Here is a 19,469-nt window from a genome sequence, read left to right as displayed (position 1 = left end):
TGAGAACCCCGTGCACTGCAGAGAAGAGTAGCCCCCGCTCGCCGCAACTAGAGAAAGCCTGTGCGCAGCAATGAAGACCCAACATAGCCAAAAAAATAAAACAAAAAACAAAAGAAAACAAAAAAAAACAATTAAATTTCCTATAAAGATAAAAAAAAATAGGTTAGAGCCTACCTGTAATAAATATACTGGAACATTCATATACTGAAGCTTTTTTTTAAAAAAATAACATCTTTTCATTTCACTATCCTGCTGTATCTATCAAGGTTCTTATAGCAGAAAACAGATTCTACTCTAACTAGTTTAAAGCAGAAAGTGATTTATTACAGTGTATTAGGGAGTTAAAAACCATAAAAGTTGTCACCTGCCACTCAGGACATATGATCAGGGACCAGACATTAGAAACTGCTTCAGCTGCTCCAGGTCCCAAGTGTTGTCACCACTCCCACATTATTTACTTCTGTATTTGAGGTCATACATGCGCAAGTGAATATGATGCAACCTAGGTAACATTCAGAACCTTAGCTTCAAGGAAATCTGGGAAAGAGCTTTTGGCTTTCCAGATTCTATAGTACAAGAAGACGTGCTAGAAAGGCATTGGAATGAATGTTTAATGAACCAGTGTCTTGAATCTGCCGTGCCTCCCATGTGTCCTTCCGTGTCTACTCTACCTAGAGCAGGGATTTGGGGGAGAGAGGTTATAAGACTCTCCTGCAGGAGTGTCAGAGGAAACGTGCAGTTTTTAAAAGCATGTGCAACATCATAAATAACTATATTTAAAAAACAAAAATAGCGATTTTGAAATTTCACATAACATTAAATAAGTCCCCAAAAGTTAAGAAGCACCAGCATACCAAAAACATTCAAACTCTTATCATGTCATACAAGACTTTCCAAGTCCTGACGCTGCTCTCTCTCTCTATCTGTCCTCCAGTCCTACCAAATTACTTGACGTTTCTAGAGCTGTTCTATCAGCCTGGACAATGCTTCACATCTTGTCTACCTGGAAAATACCTATTTATTCTTTCAGTATTCAACTCTTGTCAGTTCCTCTAAGAAAACTTTCCTGGCCATCATTAGGAGATATTGATTGCTCCTGCCTCAGTGTACTTATAACACCTTTAAAACTTATGATTACTTGTTTCCTTATCCAACTTCCTCATTAACCTGTGAGCTCCCTGAGGTCAGAAACTACATCCTATTTATCTTTGTATCCTTATTGCCTAGCATGGAACCTAGCACATAATAAGTGTTTAATACATATTTATTGAATCAGTGAATGAAAAAAAAGGTTTTGGTTCTCCAAGGTGGTAGATGAGCTCAAGAATGTAACACTCTGGGTAGGAATTTAGGATTTGCTAATATGGTCAGCATGCCCATGTCAATGTATGGAAAGATTTGGGGTAGAGAGGCCCTGATAATATAACTCTTAAACTATTTCAAATAAGCCTCCAGAGAGACAGATTTGTTTGTGATACTAGAAATGAGGGACATTAGTTGTAAAAGGACCCCAGGGCTGCTTACAACGATAGTGCAAGCTCACATGCAGTCCAAAGATGTGACTCTGACACCTTTTTCCAGCTTTCTTCTTGTGAGCAGTCGGCTCACGTGACCAATGCAGCCAGACCATGCCCAAGGGGAGATGAAGACCATCACATCTATTGTACCTTCATCCATCCCTTTTTTAAATTCTGTGGGAATGTCCTGAGGAATACACTGAGAAGAAGAGCTAAGAAGATAGTTTCAGTATTAGTCTTTCTTTTGTGCTCTGGTAAATAAGCATTTTGGTTTTATTTCTGAATGTTTAAGCATCTAATTAATTTGACCCAGTAAGAGAAATAGTAGGAAGAAAAGTTTAGGCAGTGGCTGAGAAGCAGCCAGGAGCCTTTTTAGAGCTTTCCCAGGACTCTCCCAACAACCAATATGGTTTGTGGCTATGGAGACCACCAAAAAAACTATAAGACCCAATCCTTACCTATATGAAAAAATGTCTGTGAAAGTATTCCTTGTGCAGTGCCTGAACCTAGGAAAGTTGGAAGACATTCCATAGTGGGAAAGAATAAGAGAGAATAAGAAATCATATGAAGCTAGAAGGAATCTCTGTGAATAAATAGCAACAGTGAGATGGTCTTCTGCAAGTCACTTATCCATCTGACTTTCCATTTATGAGCTGGAAAACAAGAATTATAATGATTAACCTTTACTTCATAGAAATTCTGAGATTAAGTAGATAGTATCTAAAGGTACTTTAAACCAGAAAAAGATACTTAATAAAGGGACATCACCTTTATTAAGAGGTGAGGGGAGGGGACTTTTTTTTTCAGTTTTTTATATTTAACAACCTGTATTAATCCCTTGTATTTTTTTTATGTTACTGGGCGATAATAATGTACTCACAGTCTACAAACATTTGTTGAACGCCTTCCATGTGCCAGGCAGTAAGAAAAGCAAAGATCAATTAAGACATGATTCCTTCCTGTAAAGAGAATGCAAATTCAAGAGATATGTGGAAAGTAGCATCAACAGAATTTGGATGAGGGTTTATTCATTCATTTAACATTCTGCAAATATTTATTGAGCACCTAGTTTATATTAAGTGATAGAGATACAACCATGGACAAAATAAACTTGGTTTCTGCCCTCATGAAACTTACAGTCTAGAAGGAGGGACTAAACAGTAAATTGGTAAATATGTAAACACATAGTTGCCGATTGTGATTATTATCATCACGGAGCAAACAGCTTGCTATGATAGAGAATAATGCAGATAAGAATATCAAATTTAATGCACGGCCTTAGCGTCAACCTTTCTGAGGAGGTGGTATTCAAGCTGAGATTTAAAGGACAAGATCAAAGGTAGACCCAGCAGGAAGGCACAGGAAACATCATGTAAAGCTGAGGTAAAAAAAAGACTGGTGTATTCAAGAGTGAGTAAGAGACAGAATGGAGACTAGTGGTATAGATTTTTTATTTGGGTGACTAGATAGCTGATGATGTCATTTGCTGAGATAAGTAATACAGAAGAAGGAAGATAATTTTAGTTTGGGATATGTTGAATTTGAGTTGCCTGTGTGCATCTAAGTGATATTCAGTAGGTAATTGGATACACAAGTCAGGAACTTAGGAAAAAGGTATGGATTTATCTGTCCTCTTAGAGATAATTTCAGGAATCTGAAAAGTTAGACATCAGCTAAATGCCATTAGGTGAGACTGGGGAAACAGGCAAGATCACCCAAGGAAAATGTATATACAGAATTGAAAGAAGGAATTCTAGCCCATGCAGAGCAAAAAAAAAAAAGACCAAGAAAAAGCAAGTAGAGAAGGAAACGGGAAAACCAAGGGAAATTGTGGTGTGAAAGCCAAGAAAGGAAAATAATTTTAAATAAGAATGATTCAATGTCATAAATGATTAAATAAAACAAGGATTGGAAAATGTTGTTGAATTTTGCAACCAGAAGAAAATTTGTGACCATATTATAATAATGGCTAAAAGTCCAAGCTCTAGAGCTAGACTGTTTGGGTTTTAATCCTGACTCTGCCCCTTGTTAGCTGTATGGCCTTGACTAAGTTACTGGACCTCTCTGTGCCTCCATTTCCTCATCTGTAAAATGTGATATTCAATAATATCCACCTCATAGGGTTGTTATGAGGATTAAATTAATTGTAAGTAGAATACTTAAAACAGTACCTGTTATATAACAGGTGCTTGGTGAGTGTTACCTACTCTATTGTCATTACAATTATTAATGAAAGTACTTTTCATTGGGTGAAGAAGAATGGGTTAAAAGCTGAATTGCAGCCAATTGAAGAATAAATGGAGGTGAAAGAAGCTTGGCTATTAAGAGGTAGATAGAGGGGATTGGTAACTAGAAGTAAACTCAAGGCCAAGGACAGACTTTTTCTTAGGAAAGAGGCTTGAAACTGAAAGGAAAGAACCAGCAAAGGAGGAAAGATTGAAGATACGAGGGATAAGAGGACAGGAAATGGAACGAGATTTTGGAGGAGGTGGAAGGGAAATTAGATCAAAAGCGCAGGTAGAGAAGTCTTAGCTTCGGATACCATCTTGTTCTGAGGGGGGCAAGTTGGAAGGATGATTACAGATGTAAATATTTATAGTAGAATGAAGGTAGTTTATGTCTAATAACTTCTTTCTTATATAATAAGCACATTAGCTAAAAAGAACAGATTGGAAAAATGAGTTAAAGAGTATCTGCTGAGGGGTAGGGGGAGAAATGGCTGACCAAGGGCGAGAAAAGGATTCCTTAGTAGTGTGTGATTTCTGTTAAGACTGGAGACCATACACCTGTAATGGCATCAATGTCAGTATGCATTCTAGCAGTTTGGGGCAGCTCAGTCATGGGCACAGGGAAGGCAGAGTGTTAGACTGATCCAGAGTTGGGAGTTTGCAGGATCAGTGATTCAGGAGAAGAGTAGAGGACTGAAAGTCCTGGAGAGAGAAGTTAAAGCAAACAAGCTTGGAGTCCAAGCTCAGCAAGGAAGGAAATGGAAGGTCGGAGGAGGCAAAAGACTAGAGACCAGCAGTCATAATGACCTCTAAAATGGTGTAGTGGAAATACAGGCACAAGAGGACTCAAATATTGGAGGTTTAGCTTCAAAGCTAGTAGAATTCCTGAACAGCAGCTCTGGCATTAGGCCTTAGGAGTGGTTGGCTGAAGTGATTCTATCCTAGAAATAGGAAGTGAAAACAAACTTAAACTAGTTTTTTCCTGTGACACCAAACTTCCTGAGTTATTCTTAGCATTGCTTTCTCTCATATATCCCCAATACATCAACAATAGCATTTATTTTAACTACCAAGTTGATTTTCAGCCTTCTTAAATAATAGGAAACAATTGATGATTAGAATACAACTGAGTATCAAAAACTCACGTACTTACATTTGAATTACTCATTCTATAAATTCAGCCCATTTATTAGATTCATTATGTGTGTATTGATGGCAAAAATGAATAAGACAAAAGTAGGTAAAGAGCTTATGACATTAGGGGAAAATGTATAGATTGAAGTTAACTACAGTAAGAAGTGGTATCTGCTATTTATACTTTTCCAGCAGATTTGCTTTCCTAATTTTTTTGCCAAACCTTTTACTAAAAGTACTACCTTACTTTGTTAGAGTTCACACTACCTTGAATAAATGGGCAATAAGTGTTATTTATAATTGTTGTTATTATTATTATTTTACTATTACCATTACCCAAGAATAGAGATGATTCTGGAAGCATTTGAGATAAGAAGAAAATCAATAGACATATTTATTAGAGAAAAATCTACATATTAATAATTAAAATCCAGCTTATGTAAGTTAGCTAAACGTAATGGTAGCTGTTTTCAGTGATGTTTCCTTTTGCTGTGCAGATGAAAGCCGTTTTACCTGTATCACCTGGCATTAATGTGCTTTGATATTTTTAGGGATCTTGTCCATAGAACAACTCATCAGCCGGGTAGGTGTGATTGGGGTGACTCTCATGGCTCTTCTTTCTGGATTTGGTGCTGTCAACTGCCCATACACTTACCTGTCCTACTTCCTCAGGTAACAAAAGTTTTGTCTCTTTTCTTTTTTCCCATTACTTATTGAATACGTATGTCACATCGTGCCACCATCATTAATACTTAAATATCAGATCTATGACACAGCATTTTTACTCTTCTCTGTCCTTATGGGCATTGACCTAGGAATCTTTCAAATAAGTCTTATCACTTATATTGCTTGCCCTTGTTATTTGTCCTACATTTATTTATTTTTAAAATGGCAATTTCAATCTGACCTTCTCCACCCCCTTTTCACCCCCACTTTTTAAAGACAGATTTTTAGTGGACAGCAATGTGAGCTAGTCTCAACTTCAGCAAATCAGTTCCTCCCAAAAGTAGAACAGTAGATGACAATGCCAAGTTAAAACTGTGCATGCACATATATGCTAAATGTCACTGGATCAAAGTTAAGCAAGTCTGTAAGAGAGCTAGTTACCTTCCACTTCCCTGAGGCCCCAGAAGAATTAGCTATTAAAAAATGACAACAAAAGCATTTTTGCTTATTACAGTTATTTTAATATTCCTCAGAAAAAATACAGTTCCTTGAATTATAGGGTAACAATTGAGGTTTATGTGTTTCTCCAGCTGCCTTGTATTATGCCCAGGGATGGAACCCAAAACTTTGCTAACAGCTGTGCTTATTATAGGAATGTGACTGACACAGATATTGTAGCCCTGGAACGGCGACTACTCCAAACCATGGATATGATCATAAGCAAAAAGAAAAGGTAAGATATCAGCACATTAATGCTGTTAGAATTTCTCAACAAGGAAATTTGACATGAATTGGTGCTAACAGGGAATTTCATCTCATTTCATTTTTAAGTTAGGGAACCATCAAAGACTTAGTGTCTAATCTTATGTGAAAGAAAATTTTCAAATTCAACCTTAGTTCCTAACTTTAGATAAATTCTCTTGAGATAAATTTTAGAATAACTTTTATATTTGAAGGTATTCTACACTGGATGTTTTAAAAGTCTATTGTGCTGCATTTTTACAAACTTTTTCATGCCTTATTTCAACTTCCCTTTCTCCAACTACTTTAAAAAATCCTTCAAGTCTTCCAGCTATTGTTGTTGTTTTTATTATTTAAAAACTACTTTTAAAATGTATGTTTTCAAGGTGACATTTCTAGAAATCTGTATCACAGTGGGTAAAAGCATAGGCTCTAGATTCAGACTCTCTGAATCTGAACCTTTGGCCTACAACTCACAGTGTAACTTTGAGCTAGTTGCTTTATTTCTTTATGTCTTGGTTTCCTTATCTGTAAAATGGAAATAAAAATAATGAGTTGACTAACATGTAGAGTTCTTAGAACAGTGAACTATACATAGCCGAGGAAAACTATCTAACTTATTAATAATCTCAGCAGGACAATCATTTGGTTTTAATACTTTGCCTTTATTTATTCATTCATATAGTCATTCACTTAATAATTATATAGAAAGCCTACTTTATGCTAGGCACTGTACTAAATGAATACTACATAGAGATAGAATGATGAACGAGGTAATCAGTTCCTACCTTCATGAAGCTTATTGGTCTACTGTTTTTATTAGAGTTTTTAGTACTCATATAAAAATGATGTCATAGAAGTTTTAAATTGCATGAGTGTTTTTCCATTTCATGTTTCTTCTTTCAACACTTTACTGTAGTAAGATACATAATCAAGTCAAATAAGACTTAATATAAGAGAGAACAATAGACATTAGAATGATAAAGAGGTCCAGATTCACCAACTAATTATTTATCTCCATTTGTATACATCTTACTAAGGGAGTGGAAGTAGATACACATGTGTATATATTTGTTTACTTATATATGTTTTGTTCACATTCATGCTCTACAGTTTATTTTACATGAATGAATATGAATGTAGATTTTTAGAATATAACAACAAGAGCAACATTGTTCAATATTAAAAGATACTTGTATAGGAACATACTATTTTGATTCCCATGATCATTCTCCCTTGTACTATATTTATTTTATTTATATAGAGAGATGAATATAAAGTCATGACCCATGTCATTGTGGATGTGTACTTTTAAGCCATTTCATCGCTAGTCATGCTGAGGAATTGGCTCTGATCTATACATGTACCCCTATAGACCTTGTTAAGTCAGGGTCTGGGATGGTTTGTGGTCCTGCAGTAGGTCTTACTAATTTGAGTGGCTCTCAGAAGAGTCAGCCTCCCAACTTAACCTAATTATCACAGTTCTTTACCCAGTGGAGCTAACAGGGCAGATAGACAGCTAACATGAAAACACTGCGACCTTTGAGGTTCATACAATGTCCTTGCTATTTACCAAAATATTGAAAAAACGTTTCCAGAAACACTCATAGTTGCAGAAGAGTAGTGACCATAAAACATCTTTCAGTTTAACAGCAGAGGGCCCTAGTGAGATGACATACACGAAAAATAGTATCTGTTATGTACAGAAAAGTTAATGGTTGAAAATGGGGGCAGGAAAGAGGCATACTGTCTTCTCACTTGGAACACTGAATAGAGGATAAGGTTTATAGTATTTGGAAAATATTCATCAAAAACCTACTTCAGATAGTATAAATATGCTGAGTTAGTGGTCAAAGCCTTTCAGCTTTTTTCAGTTTGAGAGAATTAAGTGACCTGTTATTTTGTTTTATTTTTCTGTTGACTTAGATTTTAAAGCTTTTGTTTTAGAGATCTATGATATAACTGAAGTATAGTCTTTTTTCACAAACAATATTAGTTTTGAAATGTAGTTTTGTAGAAGATAAAAAATACAGTTATGCAACTACACACCATGGTATAAGGAAAAGAACTTGAACTAGACAATCACTTTACAAGAAACTTGTTAAGTCATCTTGAGCAAATACTAAACTGTCTCAGTTTTCTCATTTGTAAAATGGTGGGGTTAACTAAAGGGTCTCTAGGATCCCTTTCAACCCACAAATTCTGAATTTATACTTTTTCACACAGCTTATGACATACAAAAACAAAAAACCTAGAGTACGTAGAGTATGTAAAAGTTAATGCAAGCTATTACTATGAGGAAAAACCTTATCTCTACCCTTGAATTAGAAACAAGAAAAATTGTTAAAAACAAATATTCAAAGCCAATAGAAAATGAACAGAGACAGGTAGAAATTTGAAGAGTGTCAGGTAACTGCATGTTTGTGGTTTTCTTGCCTCGGAGTGCTCTTCAACCACTGCCCACTCAAGTATACAGATTGATAGAGTTCAAATCAGCAGAGTAACTGGAAAATTTAAAGGGAAAATTTTGGAAGCAAGAGAGATGCAGAAGGACTGAGATCTACAATCTACATATAAACTCTGCCCAAATCCCTGCCTCATCACTAAACTATGCATGTGTAGAGGAAATACCAGAGAGCTGAGAAGTAGGCAGAAACTAGAAAGGGGTCTACCCTTGAAAGACAGCATTGCCTCTTAATGAGATTTGCAAGTTTGTTGTGTCTTTGACTGAGTGCATTGTCTGAACAGTATGTAAGTTAGACATTGTTGGATGACAGAAAGTGACAGGTATGTAAGTTAGACAAGTTGGATGACAGTGAAATTCTTACTTGGCTTGAGGTGTCAGAAGGTACAACTCAGGACTGGCAAAGCAATTAGAAATTTAGGAGGGATCCCTAGAAACAAAGGGACCACAGAGAGGGTAAGCAAGGCCTAAAATCTGATTATAAAATCTGCCCAAATTCTTTGTTGACCACTAACCTGCTCAGGCTCAGAGGAAACCACCAGAGAGTCAGGCTAAAGAAAGAGCCACTAAGAGTTGAAAAGCTGAGCAGAAACGTTAGTTACTGCACACAGTAAGTATGACAGTTTTCACATTTCGAGTCCAGGTAAATTAACTGCTTACTAGAACAAAAAAAGAGCAGTCCTCAGAAAAATAAAACAGATTCCAAAGCCACTAAAACATAATATCTACAATGTCAAGTTTTCAATCAGAACTTACTAGACATACAAAGAAACAGAACTGTGCAACCCATGTTCAAGATAAAAAGCAACTAATAGACATTTAACTCCAGGGGGGCCCAGATAACAGATTTAGCAAACAGACTTGAAAACAGCTATTATAAATACATTCAAAGAAATGAAGGAAGCATAATATTAATTAGTGAACAGAAAAGGAGTCTCAAAAGAGAAATAGAAACTATATTTTAAAAAAGAAACAAAAGAAAATTCAAACCTGAAAACTACAGTAACTGAAATGAAAATTTTACTATGTAGACTTAGCAGAATTGAGATGGCAGAAGAAAGAATCAGTGAACTTGAAGGCAGATCAATAGAAATTATTCAGTCTGAAGAATAGAGAAATCAAAGATGGAAGAAAAATGAACAAAATCTCAGGATGAAGCCATATCAAGCACTCTAAATACTTGTAGTTGGAGTCCTAGAAGAAGGAGAAAGGGGCCATAAAATTACTTGAAAAAATAATGGCCAAAAGCCTTCCAAATTTGGTGGAAAACATTAATTTACAGATCTAAGAGGCTTAAGTAGGGGAACCACAAAACTACACCTAGGTTCATATAGTCAAATTGCTAAAAGACAAAGATAAAGGAAAAATCTTGAAAGCATGAAGAGAAAAATGATAAATATAGGGGAACAACAAAAAAAGTAATGATTGCTGAACAAGGTTGTAGAATACAAAGTAAACATACAAAAATTAATTGTATTTTTATATTACTAGAAATTAAAAATACAGTACAAATTACAGTCACTCAAAAAAAATGAAATACTTAGGTATAAATCTAACACAACACGTACAGGACTTATATGCTGAAAACTATGAAGTGCTGATGAAAGAAATCAAAGGTCTAAATAGAGAAACATACCATGTTTAATACGCTGGAAGACTCAACGTAGTAAAAATGTTAATTCTCCCCACATTGATGTACACATTTAATGTAAGTCATTTCAAAATCCCAGCAAGATTTTTTGTGGATACACACAAAATTATTCTAAAGTTTATATGGAGACAAAAAAGTACTAGACACTTTTTCAAAATAGCTAAAACAATTTTGAAAAAGTAAAATGAACAGCATCAGTCTATCTGATTTCAAAACTTATTATACAGCTATAATCAAGGATTATGTTGGCAGAGGTATAGACACATAGACCAATGGAGCAGAATAGAGGACTCAGACCAACAGAAAAATGCCCAACTAATTTGTTTACAAATTTGCAAAATCAATTCAGTGGAGGAAAGATAGCCTTTTCAACAAATGGTGCTTGAACAATTGGACATCCATAGATTTTTTTTAAATGAATCTCAGTGTAAGTCTCACACCTTATACAAAAATTAATTCAAAATGTAAAACTATAAAACTTGGTAGAAAAATAGGAGAAATATTTGAAATCTAGGGCTACACAAGAGTTCTTAGACTTGGCACCAAAAGCACAATTTATAAAAGGAAAAATTGATAAATTGGACTTCATCAAAATGAAAAAATTTCACTCTGTGAAAAACCCTGCTAAGAGGATGAAAAGAAAAATTACAGACTGGGGGAGAGTATTTGCAAACCACATATCTGAGAAAGAACTAACTTTCACAAGTTAGAGAAAAAAAAAAAATCAAACAGTCCAGTTAGAAATTGGGCAAAAGACCTGCACAGACATTCACTGTACACGTTGTATAAATGGCAATTAAGCACATGAAAAGGCTTTTTAACATTAGCCATTAGAGAAATGCAATTAAAACTATGAGCTATTACTACATACCTATTAGAATGACTAAAATAAAAATTAGTGACAACAAATGCTAGTAAGGATGCAGAGAAACTGGATCACTCATACATTGCTGGTTAGAATGTGGAATAGTATAGTAACTCTGGAACACAGTTTAGCAGTTTCTTAAAAAAACGAAACATGCAACTATTATACAACATAGCAATTGCATTCCTGGGTACTTTTTCCAGAGGAATGAAGACTTATCTTCACACAAAAATTTGTGCCTTAATGTTTATAGCAGTTTTATTCATAGTAGCCAAAAATGGAAATAATCCAGATGTCCTTTAATGGATAAATGGTTAAAGTGTGGTTTATCCATACCACAGAATACTGCTGAGTAATAAGAAGTTATGAACTACTGATAGATGCAACAACCTGTATGAATATCCAGAAAATTATGCTGAGTAAAAAAGCCAATCCACAAAGGGTGCATACTATATGATTCTATTTATATAACATTTTTTAAATGACAAAATGGAAGTGGAAACAGATTCGTGGTTGCCAGGGGTTAAAGAAGGCCTGGGGGTGGGAGAAGGGAAGTGGGCTACACAAGGGCAACATGAGGAATCCTTGTAGTAATGGAAATGTTCTGTATTTTGACTCTATAAGTGTCAGTATCCTGGTTGTGATATTGTACCCACAAGATTTCCACTGGGGAAAGGTGGGGAAAGGGTACATGGTATCTCTGTATTTTTTTTACAACCCCATGTGGATTTACAGTTATCTCAAAAGAAAATGTTTAATTAAAAAAGTAATTGCTGACTTCCAACCAGAAGCTATGGATACCAGAAAACGGTAGAATGGAGTATTTAAACCATAGTAGACATTTTTCAGCTTCTTTACGTGCAAACTACCACCAAGTACATACTTCTTCTAGTGATTACCTCTTTGCCTGTTGTGGGACCACAATGCAGTGTCTATCACCTTTACATGTTCAAGAGGTTCCACTCCACAGCCAGTCATTATGTTTATTGTATTATAGACATTGAAACTAAGGACAACAGAAATGTGCTTCTGTGCGCCCTATCTCCCTCTGCCTTCCTTTAATTCAGCATGGTAGGTTCATGTAAATGAGTGGGATAGAACCTCTTCCCTTTTGCACCAGCTTTCCCAACTATGAAAATAGGAAAACTAAGACTTATGAGTCTCGCCAAGTCAAAATCTCCCTAGGTCTGAGCCTCTTCTTGGCTGTTCTACATCTTCCAATAATGCTGAGTTACGGTGCACATGCGTAATTAAAGGAAAATGCAGAAGGAGCTAATACAACTTGGGAGCTATATTCCATTTACTCAGTATCCCGGTAAAGGTCATTTTAAGGAGGAAACAGTTAAGTCAGTGTGGCTAACACACTTAATATTCTTTATTGTTAATATCATTTTAGCCAATGGCTAAAGAATTTAGCCCACAAAAATACCATTTGGTATTTGGTACCATTGGTTCCATTTGTATTGGTCCTAACCATGAATACCAATGCTGCTTCTTTATCCTTACCACTTCTATCTCTTGTCATCCTTTTGAGGTTAACCTTGAGTTAAATTTTTCTTTAGTTCTACAACTCTTTTTATTAGACTCATTCTGGTTTACTTTAAGCCTGTAGGCCTTGGCCTATTGTACTCTTCAAGAAGCCATTTATGCACAAATGATCTATTTTTCCTCACAAGGACCCTATTCTATGTGGTGGGCTGGAACATGCCAGCAGCCACCACTGAGGCGGTAGGTCCTTCCACAGACTGACAGGACAAGAGGAAGGACAAGTTTCCCATTGATTTATTCGGTAGTAGGGGGAGACTGTCATTAAAGGGAGAATGGTGTTTTAGAAGAGGCCAGGTTTATGTGATTTTCCGAGGTTTTTGTTTGTTTTTCTTTTGTCTGCTTTTAAAAAGGAAAGAAAAAAACATTTATTGAGTTCCTACCCTGTACCTGATCCTTTAGCTAGGCATGTTAGCTATTGTTTTATTTTGTTTTTAAATGATAATGGTAATAATTAAATATATTATTTCATTGATCTTCACAATCATCCAGAGATGAGGAAATGAAAACTCTTAAGGTCTCACAGTTTCCAAGTTGTAGAGGCAGTCCTCAAATTTATTGCCTACTCCAATTCTGTGCTCCTTCACCTATTCCACATTCCTTCTGGGAGTGTATGCTTTTCCCTCAGTTGTAAGCAGTGGAAAAGTGGGACTCCAGAATTTGAGTCCTTCCCTGATCAGCTCAGCAAATGAAAGGAGCAGTTATGAGACTGGAAAGCGTATGAGAATGGAGTACGAGGGTCCATGCTTCCTTGCTGAGGTTTTATATTTTATTTCAGGATGGCAATGACACGGAGGACTATGTTCCAGAAGGGGGAGGTGCATAACAAACCATCAGGATTCTGGGGAATGATAAAGAGTGTTACCACTTCAGCACCAGGAAGTGAAAGTATCCTTTATCCCTCTGCTTGATTCTTTTTCTCAACTCTGGACCAAGGGCAGAAGAAAAAATAGTATTGGGATATTCTCTTCTAAGATACCTGACTGCAACAGAGTTCAGCTGGCCAGGGCTGGGCTTAGGAAATACAATGTGTACAATCATCTTTCCAACAGCCATAGAAGATCATAAAGTAATAAAACCATTGTCTTTGAACTGAAGGGGTCCTAACATGTCAGTCTTTCCATTTTACAGATGAGAAAATAGACCTAGAGAAGTTGTCACACAGTGGCTTGTGGCAAAGATAAGACCAGAACTGTGGTCTCCTCAGTTTTTTCCACTACACTATTGTATTTCCCACCTCTGAAACACCACCACAAAACAATGCCTCCCCCAGATGGATGGTTTGTATATGAGATTGTAAGGGCCCATTTCTAAAGCAGTCAGTTTTAGAAACAAACAAATTTTAAGCAGCTCTGTATCTCCAGTGACTTTTTGGTTTAAAGAATCAAGGAGATTGGGATAATGGACTTGTCTTGGCCCAGCTGGTTGCAGTGTTAAACTGATTCCCAAATTGAGTAACCAAATCTCTTTGTGGCTACCAGGTTATTAAGCTGGAATTTGGGGTGGGGGACTAGAGGTGAAATAGCATATTCCTGCTTCATTCTCTGGCCTGAGGAAGAACAGATTCCCCTGTGCCTCAATTGGAGGAAAAGAATGTAACCTACTCTTGCTATAAATTATGATATATCTTTCTGGTGTGAAATGCAGGTAAGAATTAGAAAAAGAAAAAGAAAAGAAAAGTAGGATGACCACAGGAGAGAGAAAAAAAAGATGACTTTAAAATCATTTCTCATCTCCCATTTCCAGCAGAGTGCTAAGGGATAAAATGATGAGCAGAGGATAGCCTCTCTCCTCAAGGAGCTTACTGCCTAATCATGGAAGAGCCAAACGTGTAACTCATTAAACCGCATTATTCAGTGGCCTGGACCATGCCAACAGCAGCCAGTACTGAGGAAGGAGCTGAAGGGCATTTGCTGATTTGGGTAATAATGGAAAACTTACAGAGAGGAGGGAGGATTTGGATTAAAGCCAATGCTTCTGTTTTAGAAAGGGCTGTCTTTACTATTTTTATTACTTAAAAATTCATAAAAGCCAAAGTTTAGGTTTAAGCTATCTTAGCAACACTAAGTCAAGTCAAAAAAGTATCGGGATTATTTAAGATCTCTGAGTCCTTTCCTAAATGGAGAGGATAATCACACGACCTCACTGAGTTCTTCGAAAGTGGCATAGCGTAATGGAAAGAGCAGGCCTTGGAGTAAGGCAGATCTGACTTTGCTTCCATGCCTATTTGCTGTGTGACTTTGAGCAAGTTATTTGACTCTCTGAGCTTTACTTTCCTTATCTGCAAAATGGATAATAACACCTATCTCATGGGATTGTTGTAAATAATAGAAGATAATATCTGTAAAGAACTAAAGAAGGTAATGTCTATAAATCCCAGCCTGTATTAGAACTCAGTAAACATTAGTTCCTTTCCCTAACATTGTATTTATTCAGATATTTGAGGAGAAAACTTTGCTATATTATAGGTGTTTTTCTTACTACGTAACCTTTTGAGATTCCAAAGATTACATTTGACTTAATCTAACTAGATAAAGCAAAAATAAACAGAACCATCTCTCTGAGCCACTTGAGCTAGTGAGAAACTGAGTGGTAGGTGTTTGGTGGTGACGCTGTTGGTGGAAAAGCTTTTATACACCTGTGTCTGAGGTTGGAAAAATTGTTCTAAAGTAGTACTGCTGGCTATAAGCAGGAAATTGAAAATATGGGCAGTTCCTAGGACCCACTGTAGAAGAAACCAAAAGCATATGCTTTCTTTATTGCTATTCCTTGAAACTTCTATGTGATTTAAACCTTGATGCCCATTTTGTGCCAGATCTTACTCTTATTCAACAGGAAGTGGATGCTTTGGAAGAACTAAGCAGGCAGCTTTTTCTGGAAACGGCTGATCTATATGCTACCAAGGTACAGAGCAAGGAAACTGAGGTGTGGTTTTTACTAATATGATTGAAGAGAGAACAAGACTAAATAGCTTTTTAGCATCCTCTATGGCCAAGCCATGTAAGAGGCACCTCATAGCTTCAGTATCAGCCATGAAGCACTGATGGCTGCACTCTTTGTGACATTGCTCCTACCAGTAGCAAAACCCTTAATGGAACACTCTCAAAAATAGAAATTAGTGGAATAGTCAGAAGAGGCTTTTAATCATCTAGGAAGGTGGCACACACCACTTCCTACTGATGATCCAGGATCAAGAGGGTAGCTCCTATGGTAGCTCCTCTGTTTTTTGTTCTCTTGCAAGTTAATAATAGTGTAAGAGCAGTAAGACACCAATCTGCCGTGGTCTAGCCCTGTTTTAAAGGATCCAGATCAAGAAGGGACCTAACTACAAGAAGTAACTTTCCTCTGTACACCTAAAATGCAATGTAATTTAAATATGCAAAATCTATTAGTTAAGGTTGTTCAAACTATTTTAATCCTTTTTGAGGATTACTTCACAGGAATAGCCATGTAGGATAGAGGTAAACATAGGCTTTGAAGACAGATAGACCTGAGCCTAACTTCCCTTACTCACTAGCTCTGCAACCTTAAGCAAGTTATTTAACCTCTCTAAGGCTCTGTTTTCTCATCTGTAAAATTAAAGAGAACATATCTCATAAGAGTTGTTATGAAGATTAAAGTAGATAATGCATGTAAGGTGTTTATCCTAATTTCTGGCTTAAAGTAATCATTCAATAAATTTTTCCCACTACTACTATTACTGTTATTTTAATATTATTATTATTATCATGTGTAGTTTTAATTCTTAGCCTGAACAGTGATTCATAGAGGCAGGAATTTTGTGGAATATAAATGTAATTTTGCTGAGACTAACCATGTTTTGTGTTTGTTTTCCCTCAGGAGAGAATAGAATACTCCAAAACTTTCAAGGGGAAATATTTTAATTTTCTGGGTTACTTTTTCTCTATTTACTGTGTTTGGAAAATTTTCATGGTAAGTATATTATTTTTAATTGTCAGGATTTAGGTGATTTTCCCTGGTAGTGGCAGAGAGAGAAAATTGAGTTCGGTTGAGGCATTGAACTAAATTCCAAATCTAGTTGAGTCAATAGAAAATGTGATCTTTCACATCTCTGAGCCTCATTTTTTCATCCTCTCCTTTTTGGGTCACCTAGAAGAGGGAGGTTGCATTTTTCTTCTGTCAGAAATCATGAATAAGTTCTTAGATTATGAAATATATGAAGAGTGAATATTGAAGTTTCTTATTTTACACCCTGCTTTCCATATTACGCATGAGTACGTGATTATATATAACGCAGTTCCTACCTTCAGCTCAGAATAGAAACCACCTGTCCTTTTTAATAATCTGTATATACCCAAAAAAGTAAATTCTAAAACATATTTCTACAGATAAATTCATCTTCTGTGCTTACAGCTCTTATTCTTTTGTGGCTCTCCCTTAACGCTCTATTCTTTATGTGCATTTTATGTACTGCATTATTTGTCTTTACTTGTGACTCATCTGCAGGTATTAATGGATTTCAGTGTGATTATAGAAAAGGCTGATTTGACGTTCTAGTTCAGTGACTTTCCCACTGGGGCTGTGCTTGCACAAAGAGGAGCTTTGTCAGCTTGTTAGTTAATTTTGATCAGTGTAGATGAATGGAGGATTCTGGATTTAACAAATCTAATGTTATAATAAATTGATGCTAATATCCATTCAGATGACATTTTTAAATCTTGATTCATTCAGTGGGAGAGGATAAATGAAGATAGTGTATTCAGTTAACTAAGCTACTAAAGGCTTTTCCTGAGATGCAGCCTTTAGGAGAGCATAACATTTTTAACAGCTTTATTGAGATGTAATTGACATTCAACAAACTGTACATATTTAAAGTATACAATTTGGTAAGTTTTGATATATATATATACCTGTGCAACAGTCATCACCACAATCAGGATAGAGAACACATCCATCATCACTTCCAAAAGTTTCCTCAGGCCCCTTTGTAATGCCTCTCTATTCCTCTTTTTTTTTTTTTTTTTTTGTGGTACACGGGCCTCTCACTGTTGGGGCCTCTCACTGTTGTGGCCTCTCCCGTTGCAGAGCACAGGCTCCGGACGCACAGGCTCAGCGGCCATGGCTCATGGGCCCAGCCGCTCCGCGGCATGTGGGATCTTCCCGGACTGGGGCATGAACCCATGTGCCCTGCATTGGCAGGTGGACTCTCAACCACTGCGCCACCAGGGAAGCCCTCTATTCCTTTTTATTGCTGAGTAGTGTTCCATTGTATGGATGTGCCACAATTTGTTTATCTCTTCACCTGCTGATCGACATTTGTTTGTTTTCAATTTGGGGATATTACAATAAAGCTGCTTTGAACATTTATGTACAAGTCTGTATTTGGACATATGCTCTCTTTTCTCTTGGGAGAAAGCATTTAAGTGTAGAATGGCTGGATCATATGGCAGATGTATGTTTGACTTTTGAAGAAACAGCCAAACTTTTCCAAAGAGGTTGCACCATTTTATATTCCCACCTGCAGTGTCTGAGGGTTTCAGTTATTCCACATCCTCACCAACATTGTGTAGTCAGTCTTTTTAATCTTAGATGTTTTAATAAGTATGAGGTGGTATTGAATCATTTTAATTTGCATTTTCCTAATGTCTAATGATGTTGAACAACTTTTTATGTGCCTTTTTGCCACCTGTATATCCTCTCTGGCAATGTATCTATTCGAATTTTTTTGCCAATTTTTTAATTAGGTTGTTTTCTTTTTATTGGGTTTGAGAGTTTTTCAATATAGTCTGGAAGCCTTTTATCAAATATGTGATTTTCAGATATTTTCTCCCAGTCAGTGGCTTGGCTTTTCATTCTCTTAGCAGTATCTTTCGAAAACCAGAAATTCTTCACTTTGATGAAGTCCTATTTATCTTTTTTTTTCCTACTATGGATTATGCTTTTGGTGTTGTATCTAAGAAATCTTTGTCTAGGGCTTCCCTGGTGGCACAGTGGTTGAGAGTCCGCCTGCTGATGCAGGGGACGTGGGTTCGTGCCCTGGTCCGGGAAGATCCCACATGCCGTGGAGCGGCTGGGCCCATGAGCCATGGCCGCTGAGCCTGCGTGTCTGGAGCCTGTGCTCCACAAAAGGAGAGGCCGCAACAGTGAGAGGCCCGCATACCGCAAAAAAAAAAAGAAATCTTTGTCTAAAGATTTGTCACAAAGATTTTTTTCATATGTTTTCTTCTAGAAATTTTATAGTTTTAGGTTTTACATTTAGGTCTATGATCCATCTTGAGTTAATTTTCTAATATGATATTGGAGTATGAATCCAAGTTCATTTTTTTCATATAGATAGCCAATTGTTCTAGCACCATTTGTTGAAAAGAGTATCCTTTCTCCATTGAGGTGATTTTGCAATTTTGTCAAAAACTAATTGACCATATGTGTGTGGGTCTGTTTCTGTACTCTCTTTTTTTCTATTGAGATTTATATGTATCTTATATATTTACTTCTGCCCATACCACACTGTCTTGATCAATGAGTTTTCCAATTCATGAGCATGGTACAACTCTTCATTTATTTAGATCTTCTTTAGTTTCTCTCAACAGTGTTTTATAGTTTTTATTACTCTTTTTTTTTTTTTTTTTTGTGGCACGCGGGCCTCTCACCGCTGTGGCCTCTCCCGCTGCGGAGCACAGGCTCCGGACGCGCAGGC

The 19,469-nt window shown here is 36.5% G+C and overlaps 1 protein-coding gene across 5 annotated transcripts in view; it reads left to right on the top strand.

The window, feature by feature from the left end:
- Window positions 1–19,469, top strand: part of GPHRA (golgi pH regulator A) — a 50,621-nt gene that overhangs the window by 23,396 nt on the left and 7,756 nt on the right. For all 5 annotated transcript variants that reach the window (XM_007459366.1, XM_007459369.1, XM_007459367.1 and 2 more), the window contains 5 exons: window positions 5,431–5,551; window positions 6,198–6,278; window positions 13,590–13,699; window positions 15,627–15,715; window positions 16,652–16,744. In XM_007459366.1, the coding sequence (XP_007459428.1) occupies window positions 5,431–5,551; window positions 6,198–6,278; window positions 13,590–13,699; window positions 15,627–15,715; window positions 16,652–16,744 (494 nt within the window). The remainder of the gene's footprint in view (window positions 1–5,430; window positions 5,552–6,197; window positions 6,279–13,589; window positions 13,700–15,626; window positions 15,716–16,651; window positions 16,745–19,469) is intronic.

This window comes from Lipotes vexillifer, unplaced genomic scaffold (assembly GCF_000442215.2).
Source record: "Lipotes vexillifer unplaced genomic scaffold, Lipotes_vexillifer_v1.1 scaffold773, whole genome shotgun sequence".
NCBI lineage: Eukaryota > Metazoa > Chordata > Mammalia > Artiodactyla > Lipotidae > Lipotes > Lipotes vexillifer.
This window is presented reverse-complemented; position numbering and strand designations above follow the sequence as displayed.